Source organism: Vulpes vulpes, chromosome 10 (assembly GCF_048418805.1).
Source record: "Vulpes vulpes isolate BD-2025 chromosome 10, VulVul3, whole genome shotgun sequence".
Classification (NCBI taxonomy): Eukaryota; Metazoa; Chordata; class Mammalia; order Carnivora; family Canidae; genus Vulpes; species Vulpes vulpes.
The window spans coordinates 55,924,713-55,941,968 of NC_132789.1; the positions used below are offsets into that span (position 1 = coordinate 55,924,713).

A 17,256-nucleotide genomic window follows, 5' to 3' on the forward strand; every position below is an offset into this window, starting at 1 on the left:
ACCATTAACTAGAACACAAGAAACATAACCGGGGCTTCAAGCCACCGAGTACCCCTTAGCGGCCCCACACTGGGCCCGGGTGTGGGCGCATGTGGCTCCTCTGCGGTGGCTCTCAGAGGCTCAAAGCATCCTGCGAGCTTCTTCCCGACCCGCTAGGCCCGCTCATTGAGGCTGAGGCGGTCGGGTCAAGCCAGGATCCAGCACAGTCCAGCCACCCTCACCCTCAGCCGCTCAGCCCACCGTACAGAAGAATCAGGCCCCAGGGCTCCTTGCTAACCGCTGATTCCTGGGCCCCCCACCCCAGAGCTGCAGAAGCCACAGCCAGGGTGGGGGAAAGCCCAAGAGGTCTTGCTTGGCACGAATCTCTCGGAGGGTGGGGGGGTCACTAAGTGCCGGAAGAAGTATTTCTGGACAGAACGGCTGGAAGAGCACGGGACATAAGCAAACAGACGCAGAGCCCTGTGCCTCAAGACACCTGTTTATTGGGGACACAACTCTGCGACAGGGATGACAGGAATCGTACCAAAAATAGCGACGTCTACAGGGGCCCCTGAAGGGGCTAGAAGGGTACAGTGCCCCCCACCCCCACCCATTGTACAAAAATAAACTCTGTCGCCTATGGACCAGCGAAGACCGGCAGAGCGCCTCCTCCCCGGGGGCCCGGCCTGGGCAGCCCGGACCCCGTCCTCCGCTCCTCCCCCTGCCACTGCTAAGGCACTGTGACTCTCCCCTGGGCTGGGTGGGTGCCGCCCGCCCACCCTCCTACGCCCTCCACCCCTCACCTCTGCTCCGCGGGGGCGCGGCTGCGGGCCCCACGCTGCCCCCCGCTGGCTGCTCTACCCACTACCTCTAGGCCCCCCGCCCCCGCGGGGGAGCTCACTACACTAACCGCCCCTAGGCGGGCTCCCTACCGCTCCTGGGCCCCCGGCAGCCCGGGGCCCTCCTCCCCCTCCTGCAGAGGACTGGGGGGGGTCTCTGCGGACTGTGCGGGGGCGTAGGGCGGGGACGCATCCGCCGGGGGCGGCCGGCGGCCCCGAGCCCGGCGGCTGTGGTGCACTTGCAGGTGCAAGGCCATGAGCTCCGGGGCTCCGGTGGCGAAAGGGCAGAAGAGGCACCGGTGGAGGGCGCCCCCCGGCCCGGCCTCGCCCCCCGGCCCCGCCCGCAGGGACAGGTCCAGGGGTTCAGCCTCACCGCCTCGCCCGTTGCGCAGGGTCCTCCCGGGACTGGCGGGCTTCCGACGGGACCCGGGCGCCGCCGCGCTCGGGGGAGGCCGGGGGTGCGTGGCGCCCTCCGCCCAGGCGGCCGGCTGCGGGGCGGGCTTGGCCCCCGACGGCTGTGCCGAGCCCCGCGGGGAAGGGGGCGGCGGCTCCGGGGGGGGCCCGGGCCCAGCCCCGCTGCGCTGCTCCCGGTGGTGGCGCTGCAGGTGGTACTTGAGCGAGCCGGACTGGGTGCCCGCGTAGTCGCAGTGCGGACACTTGTAGGGGCGCTCGCCTGCAGGAAGGGGCGCCAGGGGTCACGCGGGGCGCCAGCAAGGCCCTGCACTCTGCTGCCTGCGCGGGGCCCCTCTGGGCCAGAGGAATCCGCGGCCCACCCCATCCCCCTCGGCCCCCCGCAGCCCGGAGGCTGCCCCCCTCACCTGTGTGCACTCGCAGGTGCACCTTAAGGTGATGCGCTGAGCGGAAAGACTTTCCACAGAAGGGGCAGTCCTTCCCCGTGGCTCCGCGGCCGCCTTCGGGCCGAGTCCCTCCAGCTAACAGCCCGTTCTCTTCTGCAACACACAGGTAAGGGCGTGTCAGAAAGGGCTTGGCCGCCCGCCCCCTGGGGATGGAGACAGCGGGGTGGAGGGAGCCTGGGGGTGGCGGGTCTGGTGCTGTGCCCTCCAAAAGTGGCCTCCAGAGGTGGTTTGGGTTTTTTTCTTTTTTAAACAAGAATTAAGAGGCAGGCCCTTTCTTACAAAGGAGGGGGCAGGAGCGGGGCGCGATGGGGCCTCCGTGGGCCCCTACGTACCCTGCGCGGCGGGCCTGGCCTGCGCCCCCGCGGCAGGTGCGGCGAGCCCGGGGCCCTCGGCGGGGCGCGCGTGCAGCGGAGCCAGCGGCCCCCCCGGCCTGCCGTGGGCCCAGGCCTCGTCCTCCGCCTCCACCACCTCCTCCTCGTCGTCCGGCTCCTCGGCGCGGGGTCGGCGAGCCCGGGCCGGGAGGGCGGCGGGCGCCGGGCGGAAGCCGGCAAAGCCGCGGCCAGCCCCGGGCTCCGCGCCGTCCCCGTTGGGCCGGGCCTCCCCCGCCCGCAGGCTCAGGTAGCCCAGCAGGCTGGGCGGCTCCCGGCGCTCGGGCGCGGGGGGCGCGGGGGGCGCGGCGGGCGCGGGCGCCAGCAGCAGCGCGGGGCCGAGCGGCTCGTAGGCCAGCAGGCCGAGGTCGGGGGGCTGCGGGGCGCGCGCCGCCGCGGAGGCGGACCCCGCGGCGCGCAGCGGGCCCAGCTTGCTGGCGTGCACCTTCATGTGGTTCTTGAGGAACCAGGGCTCCTTGAAGCAGCGGCCGCACACGGGGCACGCGTGGTCGAAGGAGGCCTTGTGCTTGCGCATGTGGCCCTTTAGGAACCAGGACTGCGTGAAGCTCTGGCCGCACACTTGGCAGCGGAACTCCGGGGGCGCGGGGGGCTCCTCGGCGGCGGCGGCGGCGGCGGCGGGGGCGTCGCGCTCGGGCTCCGGCTCCGACGCGGACGCGGGCGCCGGTCTGGGCTCGGGCGGCGGCCGCGGCGGCGGCGGGGGCGCCGCGGGGGCGGCCGCCAGGGGGCGCTCGGGGGCGCCGTGGGCCGTCAGGCTGTGGTGCAGCAGCTCCTCCTCCTGGCTGGCGCCGAAACTGCACAGGCCGCACTTCCAGGGCCGGTGCAGGATGTGCAGGTGGCGTTCGCGCTCCGCCGCGGTGCGAAACTTGCCTTTGCAGAAGGGGCACCGGAAGGCGGACGACGCGGGGGCCTGGGGCCGCGCCGGGCCCTCGGCGGCGGGGGGGGCGGGCTGCACGCCGCCCGCGCTCCGGGCCCTCCCCAGCCGGGCCTCGCGCAGCAGCGCGCGCTCCTCCAGCTCCAGCAGCAGGCGCGCGGCGGGGCTACGCGGGCGTTCGGGCTGGTGCGTGCGCAGGTGCGAGCGCAGGAGGGCGCGCTGCGCGGCGCGGTGGCCGCAGTGCGGGCACTGGAAGGCCTGGGCGCCCGGGTGCGCCCGCAGGTGCAGGGCCAGGATGGAGTTGAAGCGGAAGCGCTTCCCACACACCGGGCACGGGAAGCGCCTTTCGCCCGCGCGACTCTCCGACCAGCCCACGGCCCCCATCCCTGGAGACCCGGCGCTCACGCCCGGCCCGTTGGAGTAGCGCTGCAGATCCAGTTCGCCGTCGAAGGCCGGGGGCGAGGGCGCTAAGTGGCCGCCCGGGGCGCGGGGACGTGAGGCCTGCGGAGACAGATGCGAGGACAGGGGCTGCGGAAGGCAAGGGCGCGGGCGGCCGGTGGCCCCTGAGGGCCCCCGAGGGCCCGAATCCGGGACACCGCGCGCCCTTCCCACTCCCCTCGGGGGTGGGGGGGGAGTGGGATGTGGATGCGAGTGGAGCTATCGGGACCACAGACAGAACTTCTGAGAGAGGGAGGGAGGGAGGGAGGGAAGGGGTACAGTTGTAAGTACTTGCAGGTTCAGGCCACAGCTGCTTCACTCACCTCCATGGACCCCCTTCACATTCTTTGGTTCTGGGGAGTGCAGGGAAGAGGAGGAGGAAAAGCTGCTAGTGAAGGCAACAGGTGCTGAAGAACTAGAGAGACACAGATTTGGAGGTAAAGATGAGCCTTGGTTTCCAGCAGTGGAAAGAGGCACCCCCACCCCCACACTCCTAGCACCCCATACTCCTGCAGCCTATTCCTCCGTTCCCCTTCCTTGCGGCAGGAGGGGACTGCTGCCTTCAAAAGGTGTGCTCCCTCGTTTCCCCAGGCCACAGGCTCCCTGATAACCCAGATGTCTTGCCCCAAATTATTCATTTTAAGCGCCTTGTCCAAAACCACCACTACCATCACCAACCGTCGTCACCACCACCATCACCATGTCACCACCACCATCACCATCATCACCATCATCATTACCACCACCACCCCCTGGTGGTAGAAACCGTCACAGGATGCCCCTCTCTCATTCAAGTTAGGCTATGTAGCTTGATGAGCAAATGGGGGTGGGCCTGCCGTGCTCCCCAGTTATCCAAGTGAGACCAGTTGCTCTCAGACCCCTAACTGACCAGCCAGCCAAACATCCTCCCACACTCCACAGTCCTTCCTTCTGCCCTTATCCTGTCTTTCTGTCTTTTCCCCCTCGTCCTCCCTCCCTCCGCCTGGATTCCTGATCCATTCATTTCCATTCATTACAGAGACTCATTCATGCATGGGAGAGAAACACCTCCCAGCAGCAGAGTCTGGAGACAGACAGAGGGGGAGGGGCATGAAGGGGGAGAGCGCCAGAGGGAGAGGGAATGAAGAGAGAGTTGGGGGAGGAGTGGAAGTTAAGGGGCGCTGCTGGCCTGGGGAAGGGGTTAAAAACTGCAAATACCAGATAGGATTCATCCCCGTGTTTCAAACCTTGCAGCCTGCAGTTTGATGGGGCATCTCAGCCCCTTTGTCCAGGGCTGTTCCGAGGCAGGCTTTCCTCCTCTCTGCAGGGGAGAGGCTCCCTCACACAAGAGGAGGATTACACTGGCTCTGAGCTCAAGAGGCTGGAGTGAGGGACGGGGGGCGGGGCCGGGCCATCTGCACAGATAGGGGCTCAGCACACGCTCTGAGCAGGAAAGGGTTAAAATTCTCCAGGCTGAAATTCCCTGGGCCTGGGATGTGCAGAGCTCCAGTTCTGAGGAAGGAGAAGAGCATTGAGAAGATTGGGGGGTGGGGGGTGGGGGCTCTCCTGATTCTAAGCTGCAGAGGTAAGCATTAGGACTTAGAAGCAACCCCAGAATTAACATTCATGGAAAGAGGCCTGGAGAGGATGCAGAAGTCCGCCAGCCTACCTTCCTGCTTACACACAGAACGGGATCTGGTTGAGCCTGGATGATTGTGGGCCTAACCTATTTTTTTTTTTTTTTTTTTTTTTGCCTGAGATAGAAAGAATATTTGAGATATAAAGAACTTCCTTACAATAGGCATTGTGAAACTGAAATGGGTTACTGAGAAAGAAAAGGACTCAAGCATTACTTTGCTTAAGGATCTTTAACAGAAGAGAACTGGGCCAGGAGTCAGCCCTGCTTATCAGCAAAGAGAAAAGGCTCTGGAGGTCCAAGGCTTCTTTAATTTTTCACATTTAATGAATGTGATAAGATTCCACGAAGGGCCAGGTACCTGTTACATGTGAAATCTGGGTTAAGGGAATTTTATTAACGGGAGGCTGATTGAGAAAGTGTCCTCATTCAAGGGTCAGTAAACCACCTCCACCACCACGTTTAATATTTGTACATCTGTAGCTCCGAATTAGGGCATCCACCGTCATCTTCTGGATCTTCCGAATAAACCCCTTCCCTGAGACCAAGAGCCCAGCTAGGCTCCGTGGGTAGTGTCATCAAAGGTGAATTAAAGAGTGGGACCGAGGAGTAGGAGGCTATTGTGGGGCCAGTCTGACTATTAATAGCCCTGCAACCTTCAGTAAATCACTTGACCTCCAAGTTTACTCATCTGTAAAATAAGGAGGTTGGACTAATTTATATGGATGGTCCCTTCCTGCTTGAAAATTTGTGGTTCTGAGTCAAGGGACTCTTCTGGACCCCAGAGAGATGTTAAAAACCAATGGTCATCCCTTCAGTACCATGGAGAGTGCAGTGGGCTACCACAGGAGCCACTGTGGCAACCTCGGTACCATAGAAAGGGCGAGCAGGAGCTAGAGGGGCCACATTTGCCATTTTAGCGCCACAGATAAAGCTCGGAGAAAAGCTAGAGGTTTTTTAAGAATTCCTATCTGGGAACCATTGGTGGGGGCCGGTGGGGGAGAAACCAGTGGTACCAGAGGGATTATTTTGGCCTTTTGGGTGTCACTGAAAATAGATAAATGTAATAGAAAAAATAGATGTAACTAGAAGAATTTTAATTAGCTCTAAGGAGTGTCCTGACAGTTACAGTTTGTACATCCTGGAATGAGTTACTGAGGCATCGTATTTGGGTCCATCACATTCTGTTGCTCTCCTGGGGATTCCCGGAACATCCTGGTGTACAGCCAATCTGGTATATTCAGAGGAAGCAGATGGTGGGGGAGGAGGGGGGGGAGGCTGGGAATACTGCATGGTCATAGCTGACTAACCTATGGGCACATACTCTGATTTGAGAAGATTCTAGGGCCCCTGAAACTGCCCGTAGGACAGCAAACAAAATACCTCATAGGAGGCTGGACTGCATATAGGGAGCAAGTAGAGTAGGAACAGGGCAAAGCTTCCTCTCCCTAAACAAAACAAAAACAAAAGACCTGCTTTGCACATAGCATTTGCCAGGATGGAAAAAAAAAGTGATATACAAGGAGGCCTAAATTGAAGCTGAATTCCCAAGCAGGGAGAGTTTCCCGGGAGGAGGGTAAGCCTCAAATCAACAAAACCCACTTAGACACCTTCCCAGGCCCAGTCAAGACCTCCTGAATCATCTCCACACCAAAGGAGGCCCCAGGCACCAGATCCCATGAGGGGTTTTGTTTGGTTTGGGTTTTTTGTTTTTTTGTGTGTGCGGTTTTGTTTTGTTTTGTTTTGTTTTGTTTTGTTTTGTTCTGTTTTAATAGGCGAGAACACTGACAGGGTCCTAGGTCTAAGAACCGCCTTGGAACCCACGACATGCATGTCCTGCCTGCGGGCAATAATCACAGCGTTTTCTATAGTCAGGCCCTAAACACCATCCACGAGACTTGGCCAGACAGTAGCACTGACCTACTTTCCACCTCCACTGGGAATCAGGGGTTATCTGGCCCTTATTTGGGTTCTATAAGGATACCAGGCCGGGGTTAGGGATCAGCAATCTTTCCAAAGCAACAGGCCAATTATTTTCATGTGCTGGGAAAGCTGGTGGGGAAGGGGATGTGGACCATCAAACCTTACAGCATTAGGGAGGGCTGGGAGGGTTGGTAAGAAGACTCGGAAACAAGGACACGTACAGAGAAGCATCCACTGAGTGCGGGACCTCAAAAGATTGTCCCTCCAACCAGGGATTCAAAAGTTTTTAGGGGCAGAGTGTAAGGGGCAGGGATTCAGGACTTCCGAGGCATACTTGTGACTAAGCCTCTGTCACTGGTCATTCCTAATACTTGATGTTCTTCCCTCTGTTGAGAGCCCCACACCTCCGAGGTCCGCTACCAATTATGATGAACAGTGCACAAGGGGAGGCAAGAAAGAAAGGGGGCTTCTTAGGTGGTCTGGAGTCAAGGCCACTTTTATCACAACCACATGCAAGTAGCTCCCCGTTAGGGTCTCCTCTCCACGGCCCTCTGAACCTCCCTGCTGGGGGAGTTCCTCTGAATTGACCCCACGTCACAGCATGCCCATCTTTTACACGGAGTTCTTGGTTAAAGCCTCCTTCCCTCCATCCTCACTTTTCTGATTTGGGGGCATGGCACCTCAGTCATGGACTCCAAACGTACAGCAAGGGAAGGAGAGGAAGGTACACCTGCTGCCCTACTGCCCCCTGCCCCCACCATAGTGAAGCTTATTCCCCAAGCATGTCCCAACTTGACCTCTCTTCTGAAAGTTCCAGAGGACCCTGATTTGGGGGGAGGCGGCGAGGGGGCCGGCCCTAAGTCCCCTTAGCTGGAGCTGACCCTAGAAAGGTCAGAGTCTTAGCACCCATATGAGCCTCAGTCCTCAGATTAGGGGCTAGTGGGGGGGGGGGGGGCGAGGAGGGGGTGGGCAGGGCAGGAGAGCCTCTGGGAAAAACCTCCCTCCCAGAAGCAGGCTGGCAAGTAGGGCAGGACCTGTGATCCCGCACAGGGGATTGTTCCAGCAGCACCCCAGTGCCCTCCCGGGGAGGAGAAGCCAGGAGGAGGATGGGGGGGCAGCGGTGGGAGGCTGGGAGGCCAGGGCTCACTACCCCGGCCGGGAGAACAAAAGCGGAGTTGCAGCCGCCTCCGCCGCTGCCGCCGGCCGAGCTCTTTGTGACACTTTGTTTGGGACGCAGAGAGGGAAGCACCCCCCAGCCTCGCCCCTCCCCCACCCCGCTCCGGGAGAGTTCGGGTCCCTGCCCCCTCGCCCCGCAGCCCTACCTGAGCCGGGGGGCGCTGCTCCGCTCCGGCTCCCGGAGCGGCCGCAACGCACCCCCAGGCCCCCCGCGCCCTGCCCTCGCGCCCCTACAAAGCCGCCCGCGCCCCCCGCCCGCCGGCCCGGCCCCGCCGCCCGGGCCCCCGCCCGCCCCCGCCCCCGGGGCCCCCCAGCGCCCCCCGCGCCCGCGGCCGCCGCCCCCACCCCGCCCCCCCGGGAGCTCCGGGCGAAGTTTGCTCGGGGCCGCGCCGGCGCCCCTCCCCCGCCCCCGCCCCCTGCACCTGCTCCGAGCCGGGCGCGCGGGCGGCCCCCCCTCCGCGGGGGGGGCGGGGGCGGGGGCGGCGGGGGGGGGCCGGCGCGGGGGGAGCGGCTACTCACGGGCCCCGGGCGGGCGGCGGCGGGCGGCGGCGGCGGCGGCGGCGGCGGCGGCGGGCGGCGGGCCGGCGGCGCGGGCGTCAGCGTTACGTGGGGCCGGGGGAGATGCGCCGGGCCCCGGCCCCCCCGCCCCCGGCCCGGCCCCCGCCCCCTCCCCGGTCCCCCGCCCCCGGCCCTGGCCCGCATTGTGTGCGGCGGGAGGCGGCCCGGCCATTAGCATGCGGGGGGCGGCGCGGCGGGGCCGGGGCCGCGCGGGAGCGGGCGCGGGCGCGGGCGGGCGCGGGCGGGCGCGGGGACCCCGGGAGGCGCGCGGGGCGGGCGCGGGGCGGGGGCCGGGGCGCCGCGGCGGGGCGGGGGTGCGACGCACGCTCGGCTCCCCGGGAGGCCGGCGGGGATGCCCAAAGGTCACGCCGTCCTTCCCGGGCCCCCGCGCCGCCCGCCGCCCGCCCCCCCGCCCCCGCCCCCCGCCCGGACATACCAGGGACGGAGCTGGCTGGGCCGCGCCTTCTGCCCCGACATGCACGGACTCGGGAAGTTCTTCCTGGGGCTTTATCTCGCAGCCTCTCCCTTACAATTTCTGTCTCTCTTTTTGGGGAGGAGGAGGAGGGGCGATGATAGAGATAGTTAATGTCGGCCGTACAAGAAACATTATTAAAGTTACTCCCTGGTCCTTTCTGTTCTTGATAAACAGATCCGGCTCCTTCCTCTCCAGTTCTCCTCTCCATTCCCTAAGTCGCCCTGATGGCTCTTCAATACGACAAATATTTACTGATTGCTTCCTAAGCACCAGGCACCGTGCTTAGCACCGAGGGGGATGAGCAGAGACAAGGGGCTGGGGGCGCCGGGCCCTGGGGTTGGGGCCCTGGGCACAGTGCAACCCCGACGGGGCTCCGAATTCCTAGGCGGCGAGCTCAGACCCGATCCATACTGACGGAATGCCCGTTCACACATTTAGTCGGAGAGGATCCTCACAATAACACCCTGGAGGATAAGGCCTGCACTTCCAGGTACGGAAAATGAAGCCAAAGGGTCTCGCCACTGGCCTAGCAGCTCAGGGACCCGCAGAGCAAGCCCGGCATTTCACATGGTCGGGCCACTGCCACCAAAGGAAATTAATGCACATGCGGATTGAGCTGGGAGTAGACTCATAACTTCTCAGAATCCCTTTAAGTGTGATTCCCACTCCCCAGGAAAAAGGAAGGGACGCAGTGCTCCAGGGAGTGTTGGCCCAGCACCACTTGCTTCCCAGGACCCTGCCTGTCAGGACTAACCCCCAGGCGTCTTCTGGCCCAGTCTTCTTCTACCAACAGTAATAATAATAATGATAATAGCCACTAACAAGTGTTGGGCACTTAAGTGCAAGGTGCCAGGCTGAGCTAGTTCACTGCATTTTCTCTTTTAATACGCAAAGCAACTAACTCCTTGAGTGTAGTATAGGCATCCGTATTGTTAACTTCCCTTGATAGATAAGGAGACAGAGAGATTAGGTAACTTGCCCAAGGTCATCCGAGGAGATCTGGGATTTGAACACAGGTCTGGTTTTGCTCCAGATCCCAGGCTCTGCACCTTTCCTATTTTTGATCCATGGAGCATATATTCGGGCACAACTCAGCTTCTGAATAAGCCTCTGGTATACGAGCATCAGGCACATCTGTGTGAGCTCATCGCACCACTGATGGCTGTTAAGTGCCCACCGCGAGTCAACAAGCCCTCACAGTCATGTTGTTAGCCCCCTTTTTATCACTCAGTCTGAACAAACCGAGGTGCAAACAGGTAGAATAATGTACCCAAAGTCACACAGCTGGGAAAGCAACAAAGCTGAGATTCTAGACCAGGTGGGCCTGACTGCAAGGCAACTTCTAGCTCTCAAAAATAGTCATTGGTGCGGTAGTGTCCTGTCCAGGACTGACCATTTGGGGACTATTTTCTAAACGTATCTAGCTGCAAATGAACACTGTAACACTAAAAAAAACAAAACAAAACAAAACAAAACAAAACAAAACCCGCTCCGCTATAAACAGGGATCCCCATCTACTAAGTTAGCATCCAATCCAGAGTAAATCCTTCAAGAAAGGAAGAAGCGAGGGGGAAACTGTCCAGAAAGTGAGAGACAGGAAGCCAGGGGAATTTAACCTTGCTTGGTCTTGAGACAACAAACACTGCAAGTAGTAATGACAGGGGACCAATCCAGACAGTAATATGGGATTTCCCTGGGGAACAGCAGGTAATTTGAGGAGGAAGCAAAAAAGGAGAACAACTAGATGGAAATAGGGGAAAACTGGGGCCCGTGGTGATAGTGTCCGTGGGGATGGGGTGAGCAATCAGAAGACCCACAGATGGGCAGAAGGGGGACAGAGCAAGGCAGGGCTGTGCGCTTTGTGGAACAACCGGAGGCTGGTGCCTGCCCATGGCCGCTCCCTGGAACCTTAGGCCCTCATGGGGACCTTTGCCCCACCCCACCCAGCCTTGACAGCCTGTCTCTGCCAGGACAAGTTTGTAGTCTGCTCTGAGCTACCAGACCCTGCCAGGAGCTCCAGGCCCTGTTGGGTCCCATCCCTTTGGAGTAGCATCTTCAGACCAGGTAGGTCTGAGGCCCTGAGCCTCAACTCCCCAGATTTTGGAAGCAGGCAAAGGGACAGCTGAAAGAGATGTTGCCGCACGTCCTATCTGCTGATAGGCGCCACGATGCATTTCTCCCAGCCTAGGAAGCACTGAACTCCAGTGGGCGAGGGAGCCATGGAGGAGAGAGCTGCTCGGCGGGAGGAGAGCTCCAGTCTTCATCTGGAAAAGCTACAGCGCTGGGCACGGCACAGGCACAATGGGCACCTCTTGGCGCTGGCGGTGAGGCCAGGCTGCCCCGCCTCAGGCTTTAGAATGTCCAACTGTAGCCCCAATTCAGTTGTATCCATGTTTAGGGAGCACCCACCACATGCCTGAAGCTGTGCTAGTGTCTGAGTGGGAGGAGGGTGGAGAAAACGTAGAATAATGAAGCAAGACCTTTAGTCTCCAATTAGATCCCATCATGTGGGGAAAACATATAGGTAAGTAACTAGGACGCGAGGCAGAAACACTAAAGAATACCCCATTCCTTCACTCGCCCTTGGTTGACTGCGTTCCGCCAACCTGCATTCCTCCCACTTGCCGATCCCTGGATGCCCTTCACGTGCCCCGCGTGCGGCCTCCAGGTGAGCCAGCTGTGGCTGGCAGTGGCTGTGGTGCCACTTGCTGTCTCCGTGGCCTGCCTGAACTCTGCTTGTCACATGGCCACGGCACTGCCACTTGGGCCTGGGGCACTGGTAAGAGCCATCGCAAGGGAGGGTGGAAGGACGGTCCTGGAGGCCCCTCCTCCCTGAGGCCAGAGCTCAACACTTGCCTTCCCCACCATTCAGGGTCTCCTCACTGGGATTGCTACCCTTGAGCTGCGCCGAGCACCCCGCCTCTGGAAGGTGAGAGGGCACGAGGATGCGGCACTGTTCTCCCAACACACACACACACACACACACACACACACACACACACCACTCAGGCCCGGAAGTGACTGAATGTTAACAAATCCTGAGCTCTCTGCCCCTGACCCGCCTAACAGACTGAGGAGGTAACGCAAGAAAGTTAGAGGCCCGATGGCCCCATTTAGAGATGGAAGAAGAGGAGTCGAGTTTTGAGTTTTGTGTTGGGGCTCAGCTGCAGGTGGGGCTTGGGGCTCCCAGGAGTCTCCTAGGCCGGGCAGGGCTGAGCTGGCTCACTGGCAGGTGCAGGCCATGATGATACTCAACATCTTCAGTCTGATCTTGGGCTTCATCGTGGTGGTGGTCGAGGTGATGAAGACAGCCTTGGGGCCTGCCCCAACTGCCCTGTCCCAGGTACAGGTGAATGAAGGAGAAGGTGGGAGGAGGAGGTGAAGAGGGAACCGGGCAGGGGCAAACAGGTGCTGGCTTCCCTGTAGTATCCTCAGCCTGTCTACCTGCAGCTGGCGGGCTTGCTGGTGCTGGAGCTCAGTACTGAGGCCTTCACCCTAGGGGGAGTGCTGGTCTCCGCATACTCGCTCTTCCTGCTGAATCAGAGGAAGCCAGGATGCTGCAGGAGCCAGAGTCTGCACTACCGGGAGCTGCAGGAGGTACTGAGGGCAGGGAGGAAAGTACGGAGCAGTTAGCTAGCAAATGATTATTTTATTTATTTTTTACTGGCTATCATGGTCAGTGGCGCTGAAGGAAGAATAATGGGGCTAGTGGGGGGTAGAGAGGGGGAAGGGGTCGCAGCCTGCAACGGATTGGTTTTCTGGTTTTAGGCGTTTCCTCCGTAGTGGTGGGGAAGAGGGAACTGGGTATCTAAATGGGTGGGGCTAGAAAGGCGGGAGAGCATTAGGGAGCTAAGTATTGGAAGGACTGTGGGAACAAGGAAAAAGAAATGGAAGAAAAAGAGGAAGTTGTTTCTCTGGGATCCCTCCTTTCTCACCCCTACAGTTTGCTCCCCTCCCAACCGTCTGGCTTGTAGGATCTCCCTGAGTTGGAGGAAGTTGCCGGTCCGGAGGACGGTCCCACGGTGGCTAGTACAACAAACGCAACAAGCGGGTGAGCTGGCCGGGAGGCCGGCGGTCGGGCTCGGCTGCCCCGGGGGATCCCAGCGTCCTCCGACCCTCCTGCCCCGACTGCACACCGACTGCACTCCGCGGGGCCTGCTGGGGTCCCCTGGACCCGCCTGAAGTCCAGGCAGAGCCTTCAGGTTCCGTGCGCCTAGGCCCCGCTCTTGCCGTCCCCGCCAGGGATGCCGCACCCGGGGCAGGGTCTCCGCAGGGTGTCCTCCGGCCTCCCCCCACTGCCCCGAAAGGCTCTCCGCCTGCAGGGCGTCATTCACACAGGCTGCACCCCCGTGCCCCCTTCCACCCCTGCCCGCCCGCCCATCGCCTCCCCTCGCAGCGTCGCGCCCGCCTCATCCCCCCCCCCCCGCCCCGCCTCTCTTCTGTCCGCCTCTCGCTATCCCACCCACCGCAAGCCCGGGGAAATCGAGTCCCTAGGTGCTTTAGTTTGCCCCCTTGGATCCGGTTCCTCGCTCCTCTCGCGAAGACTACAAGTCCCAGGATGCCCCGCGCCGCCCGGGGCCTGCCGGGAAATAAAGAGCCTCCCCTCAGGGAAGGGGGCGCTGTGTGTCCGCGGCGCGACGCGAGGCGCTCCGGTCGGGGCCTAGCCGAGTCTCCGCGGACGCGACCACTGGCCCCGCGTGCGGGGGGGCGCCGCCGCCCTCCCTCCTCCCTCCGGCCGCCTCGGGCCCGCGGGCTGGGGGCGGGTCCTCCGCGGAGCCGGGTTCCCCCCGCGCGCGGAGCCCGGATGCGACATCCTGAGACTCGGAGCGCGCGCGAGAAAGGGCTCGGGGCTGATGAGTCAGGAGCCCGGGGCCCGCCCTCCCTGCGTCCCTCCCTCCGCAGCGCCCGCGGGCCGGGCGGGCAAGGGCGCCCCGAGCTGCGGCTTCCCCGCCTCTCGCGAGCCCGCGTCGCCGCCGCCCTTCCTCTCCGCGGCGGGAGGCACACTGCGCAGGCGCGGCCTCGCGCGGCCCCGCGACCTTTGACCCCGGCCGCCGTCGGGTCCGGAAACGCAGCCCCCGCCGTGTGGGACCTCTGCACGTGTGCAAAACCGGCGCTCGACGGGGGCTGCGGCTGGAGCCCTGAGAGAACTCACCCCGGAGGCGAGCGCCCCGCACGCATTATCGTCCCCACGTGAGGAGGCCGCCGTCCCCAGAGCGCGGCGCCCGCAGCGCTGAGGCGAGAGCGCGGCCTGGCTGCCCGGCCCCGGCATTGCAGGGCGCCCGCGGCGGCGCGGCCGGGACACCTGGGAGAGGGCCCGCGCCCCGTGACAAGGTCGCGCGAGCACCAATGGGTGGAGACAGCCCGGGATTAGGCTCTTGAGTGGAGAGAGCCGGAAGCGGGCCACCCCCTTCCCTCCTCCCGGGCCGGGCGCCGCGGAGCCCCCGTGCACGGGGCGCGGGAGTCGGAAGACAGTGGCGGAGGAGGAACGGGGTGAGGAGCCCGCCGGGCGGCCTGTCTCGCAGATACGCGCCGCAGCTCATATCGGGCTCCTCAGAGGCCCGGGCTGCATCCTAGCGCTGGCAGCAGGTCAGTGCCCCGCAGAGGACTCGGTCGGTCACGTTAGTCCAGGCCGTGCTCTTGTAGCAGGCCCCAAACCTTTTTTCGTCTTTTTGTTTTGTTTTGCTTTGTTTTGTTTTCCCCTAAGCAAGCTCTGTGGCCAGCGTGGGGCTCGAACACACACGTCGGGGATTCTGAGTCGCGCGCCGGAGCCCCCGACAACGCCCACGTCGCGCGTCCCACCGCTCGTCCGCAGGAGCCGGTCAGGGCGCTCTGCTACCTGAGGCGCCTGCGGCCTGGAGCCCCCACGCGGAGCCCCCACGCGCGCGCGTGCGTGAGGTGAGCCTGCGTGGTTCCCGCGCTGGAACACTTCTGCCTCCTCAGGACTGCCCCGGTGTTGGCCAGGGCTCGACCTCCAGCCACACCCAACAGCGAGGTTTCAAACGCCTGGGAGAAGGGAAGCACAATCATTTCCTTTAAAAAAAAAAAAAAAAAAGTTAATCATTCCTGGTGATTCTTGAACAGCTCAGCCCTTGGACCTCTCCTCTGCTCCCGCCCATACCTACCTCTTCGGTTCTGTTCCCTAAACGACTGAATGGAATTCTCACTAGAAACGTTGCCCTGAAAATAATAATAATAATAATAATAATAATAGGACTGGGAGTCAGGAAATTGAGATTCTGGTTTTGTTGTGTAGGTTTGCGCAAGTCGACCTCTCTGAAGTGCTCCTCGCGTGCGCGGAGATTATAATCCTAGTATTTATCCTCTCTACCTTCCCGGAGCATCGGGGCTAAAATAGAATCACACACGGGAAAATGGTTCGAAAGGATAAGGCAACTTCGGAGGTTGAAAATAAATTGCCGACAGGGATGAGGAGTAGTGAAAATGAGTGAGACAGATTGCGGATGATGTAACAGGAATTGGTGGGAACTGTGGCGAACTAGAGCGCCCACGGTCTGCTTCAAGATTTTACCCCCACTCGGCTCCACCCAGCTACTCCCACGTGGGCCTGTGGGCCTGGTGTTGGCATAGTTCCAGTTTTCCTAGAAAAGCCAGAAATTCTGACTAGTTATTTATTTCTGTTTAAAAGATTTTATTCCAAAAAAAAAAAAAAGATTTACGGAGAGACAAAGAGCATGAGCCCAGGGAGTGAGGGGGATGGTCAGAGGGAGAGGGGGAAGCAGACTCCTCACTGAGCAGAAAGCCCCATGCGGCTTGGGCCCAGGACTCCGAGACCATGATCTGAGCTGAAGTCAGACACCTAATGGACTGAGCCAGCCAGGCACCCCAGAAATTCTGACTTTTTAAATGTGAATTCTTCTGATTTTAAAATGCTGAGAATAAGTTTTTCTTAAACTGAGGGCCAGGGTCAGCCTGTTGTCCTTCAATTGTAGGCTCTTTCTTATTCAAGCTGATGATAGGAATTCTTATGTTTTGGGTATGCAGTGTGATTTGGAGGCCTCTCCCGAAATTCAAGTCTTGGAGAGGTTTAATGTTACTTCTTTTTTTTTTTTTTTTTTTATTTATGATAGTCACAGAGAGAGAGAGAGGCAGAGACACAGGCAGAGGGAGAAACAGGCTCCATGCACCGGGAGCCCGATGCGGGATTCGATCCTGAGTCTCCAGGATCGCGCCCTGGGCCAAAGGCAGGCGCCAAACCGCTGCGCCACCCAGGGATCCCTAATGTTACTTCTTAACCTTTTTTTTATTTTTACTTTTTTTTTTAAGATATTATTTATTTATTCATGAGATACACAGAGATAGGGAAAGAGAGGCAGAGACACAGGCAGAGGGAGAAGCAGGCTGCATGCAGGAAGCCGGACATGGGACCTGATCCCAGGACTCCAGGATCATGCCCTGGGCTGAAGGCAGGTGCTAAACCACTGAGCCACCCAGGGATCCCTTTAACCTTTTTTTAAATCAGTATCTGTCTATGGCATTGATCCTCGGGGAGAGGGCATTTTGCCCACTAGGGGTTACTTGGCAATGTCTAGAGATACTTCGGTTGTAAGGAGTGGGTGTTGGGAGTGAGGGGTGGTGGGGCTAAGGTTTATAATGCAAGGAGCATTAGATGATTCGACAAGTCAGAAGACCAGAGATTTAAGGCCCAGTGCTTGCTACCAGTGCCCACACCCTGGGCACCAACCTCTCCCAGCCGAGAGACGTTATCTGAGGTCCTGTGATACCCATTGTCCCCCCACCCGCTGCCTCTGCCCGCAGTCCCTGGCAGCTCCAGGAAAGCCTTCTGCCCCCGGCAGTGCTTCCCAGCCAGCACCCTGCTGACCCTTTCGTCAGCTCTGCAGCCTCGGTGGAAGTCACTCCCGTTTCACTTGAATTACCGCCCTATCAGATTGCCACAGAAAGAAGCAGGTGTGACAAGGTTCCTGCGGCCTTGGCTTTCCAAGGCCTCCACCCCTGCCCGTGCCTTGCCTGGAGAAATACCCCATTCAGGTGTGACTTCACATGCAGCTGGGTTCGCTGGTGGCTGGGAAATCGCCTTGGTGGTGAATTTTGCCCTCCTTTCTTTGCAGCGCAGGCCTTTATTCTGGCCTTGGATACGAGATTACAGACCCCAGCCAG

At 60.8% G+C, this 17,256-nt stretch overlaps 2 protein-coding genes across 8 annotated transcripts; one reads left to right on the forward strand and one right to left on the reverse strand.

Annotated features, from left to right (window-relative positions):
• Window positions 1–458: 458 nt before the first annotated feature.
• ZNF219 (zinc finger protein 219) lies at window positions 459–15,224 on the reverse strand. Of its 7 annotated transcripts, XM_072724328.1 has the most exons (6): window positions 8,607–8,980; window positions 6,372–6,436; window positions 3,697–3,788; window positions 2,008–3,436; window positions 1,637–1,768; window positions 459–1,491 (listed from the first exon to the last, which is right to left on the reverse strand). In XM_072724328.1, exons 3-6 carry the CDS (start codon window positions 3,700–3,702, stop codon window positions 908–910), a joined length of 2,151 nt encoding a protein of 716 aa, XP_072580429.1. In that variant the 5' UTR covers window positions 3,703–3,788; window positions 6,372–6,436; window positions 8,607–8,980; the 3' UTR covers window positions 459–907. The 7 variants fall into 7 exon arrangements, with proteins under 7 accessions (XP_072580429.1, XP_072580430.1, XP_072580428.1 ...); XM_072724329.1 differs by lacking the exons at window positions 6,372–6,436; window positions 8,607–8,980 and adding an exon at window positions 14,273–15,224; XM_072724327.1 differs by lacking the exons at window positions 6,372–6,436; window positions 8,607–8,980 and adding an exon at window positions 9,082–11,338.
• Window positions 11,340–13,651, forward strand: TMEM253 (transmembrane protein 253). Its single transcript, XM_025992102.2, has 6 exons — window positions 11,340–11,444; window positions 11,789–11,899; window positions 11,993–12,049; window positions 12,353–12,463; window positions 12,571–12,717; window positions 13,095–13,651. The coding sequence occupies exons 1-6, from the start codon at window positions 11,340–11,342 to the stop codon at window positions 13,173–13,175; spliced, it is 612 nt and encodes a 203-aa protein (XP_025847887.1). The 3' UTR covers window positions 13,176–13,651.
• Window positions 15,225–17,256: the final 2,032 nt, after the last annotated feature.

Coding starts and splice junctions, on each gene's coding strand:
- ZNF219 (XM_072724329.1), bottom strand. Junction 1,769..2,007: donor GGCCAGGCCCGCCGCGCAGG/GTACGTAGGGGC, acceptor TGTGTGTTGCAG/AAGAGAACGGGCTGTTAGCT. Junction 1,492..1,636: donor GCACCTGCGAGTGCACACAG/GTGAGGGGGGCA, acceptor CCCTTCCTGCAG/GCGAGCGCCCCTACAAGTGT.
- TMEM253 (XM_025992102.2), top strand. CDS start 11,340: ATGGAGGAGAGAGCTGCTCGGCGGGAGGAGAGCTCCAGTCTTCATCTG. Junction 12,464..12,570: donor CCCCAACTGCCCTGTCCCAG/GTACAGGTGAAT, acceptor GTCTACCTGCAG/CTGGCGGGCTTGCTGGTGCT. Junction 12,718..13,094: donor ACTACCGGGAGCTGCAGGAG/GTACTGAGGGCA, acceptor TCTGGCTTGTAG/GATCTCCCTGAGTTGGAGGA.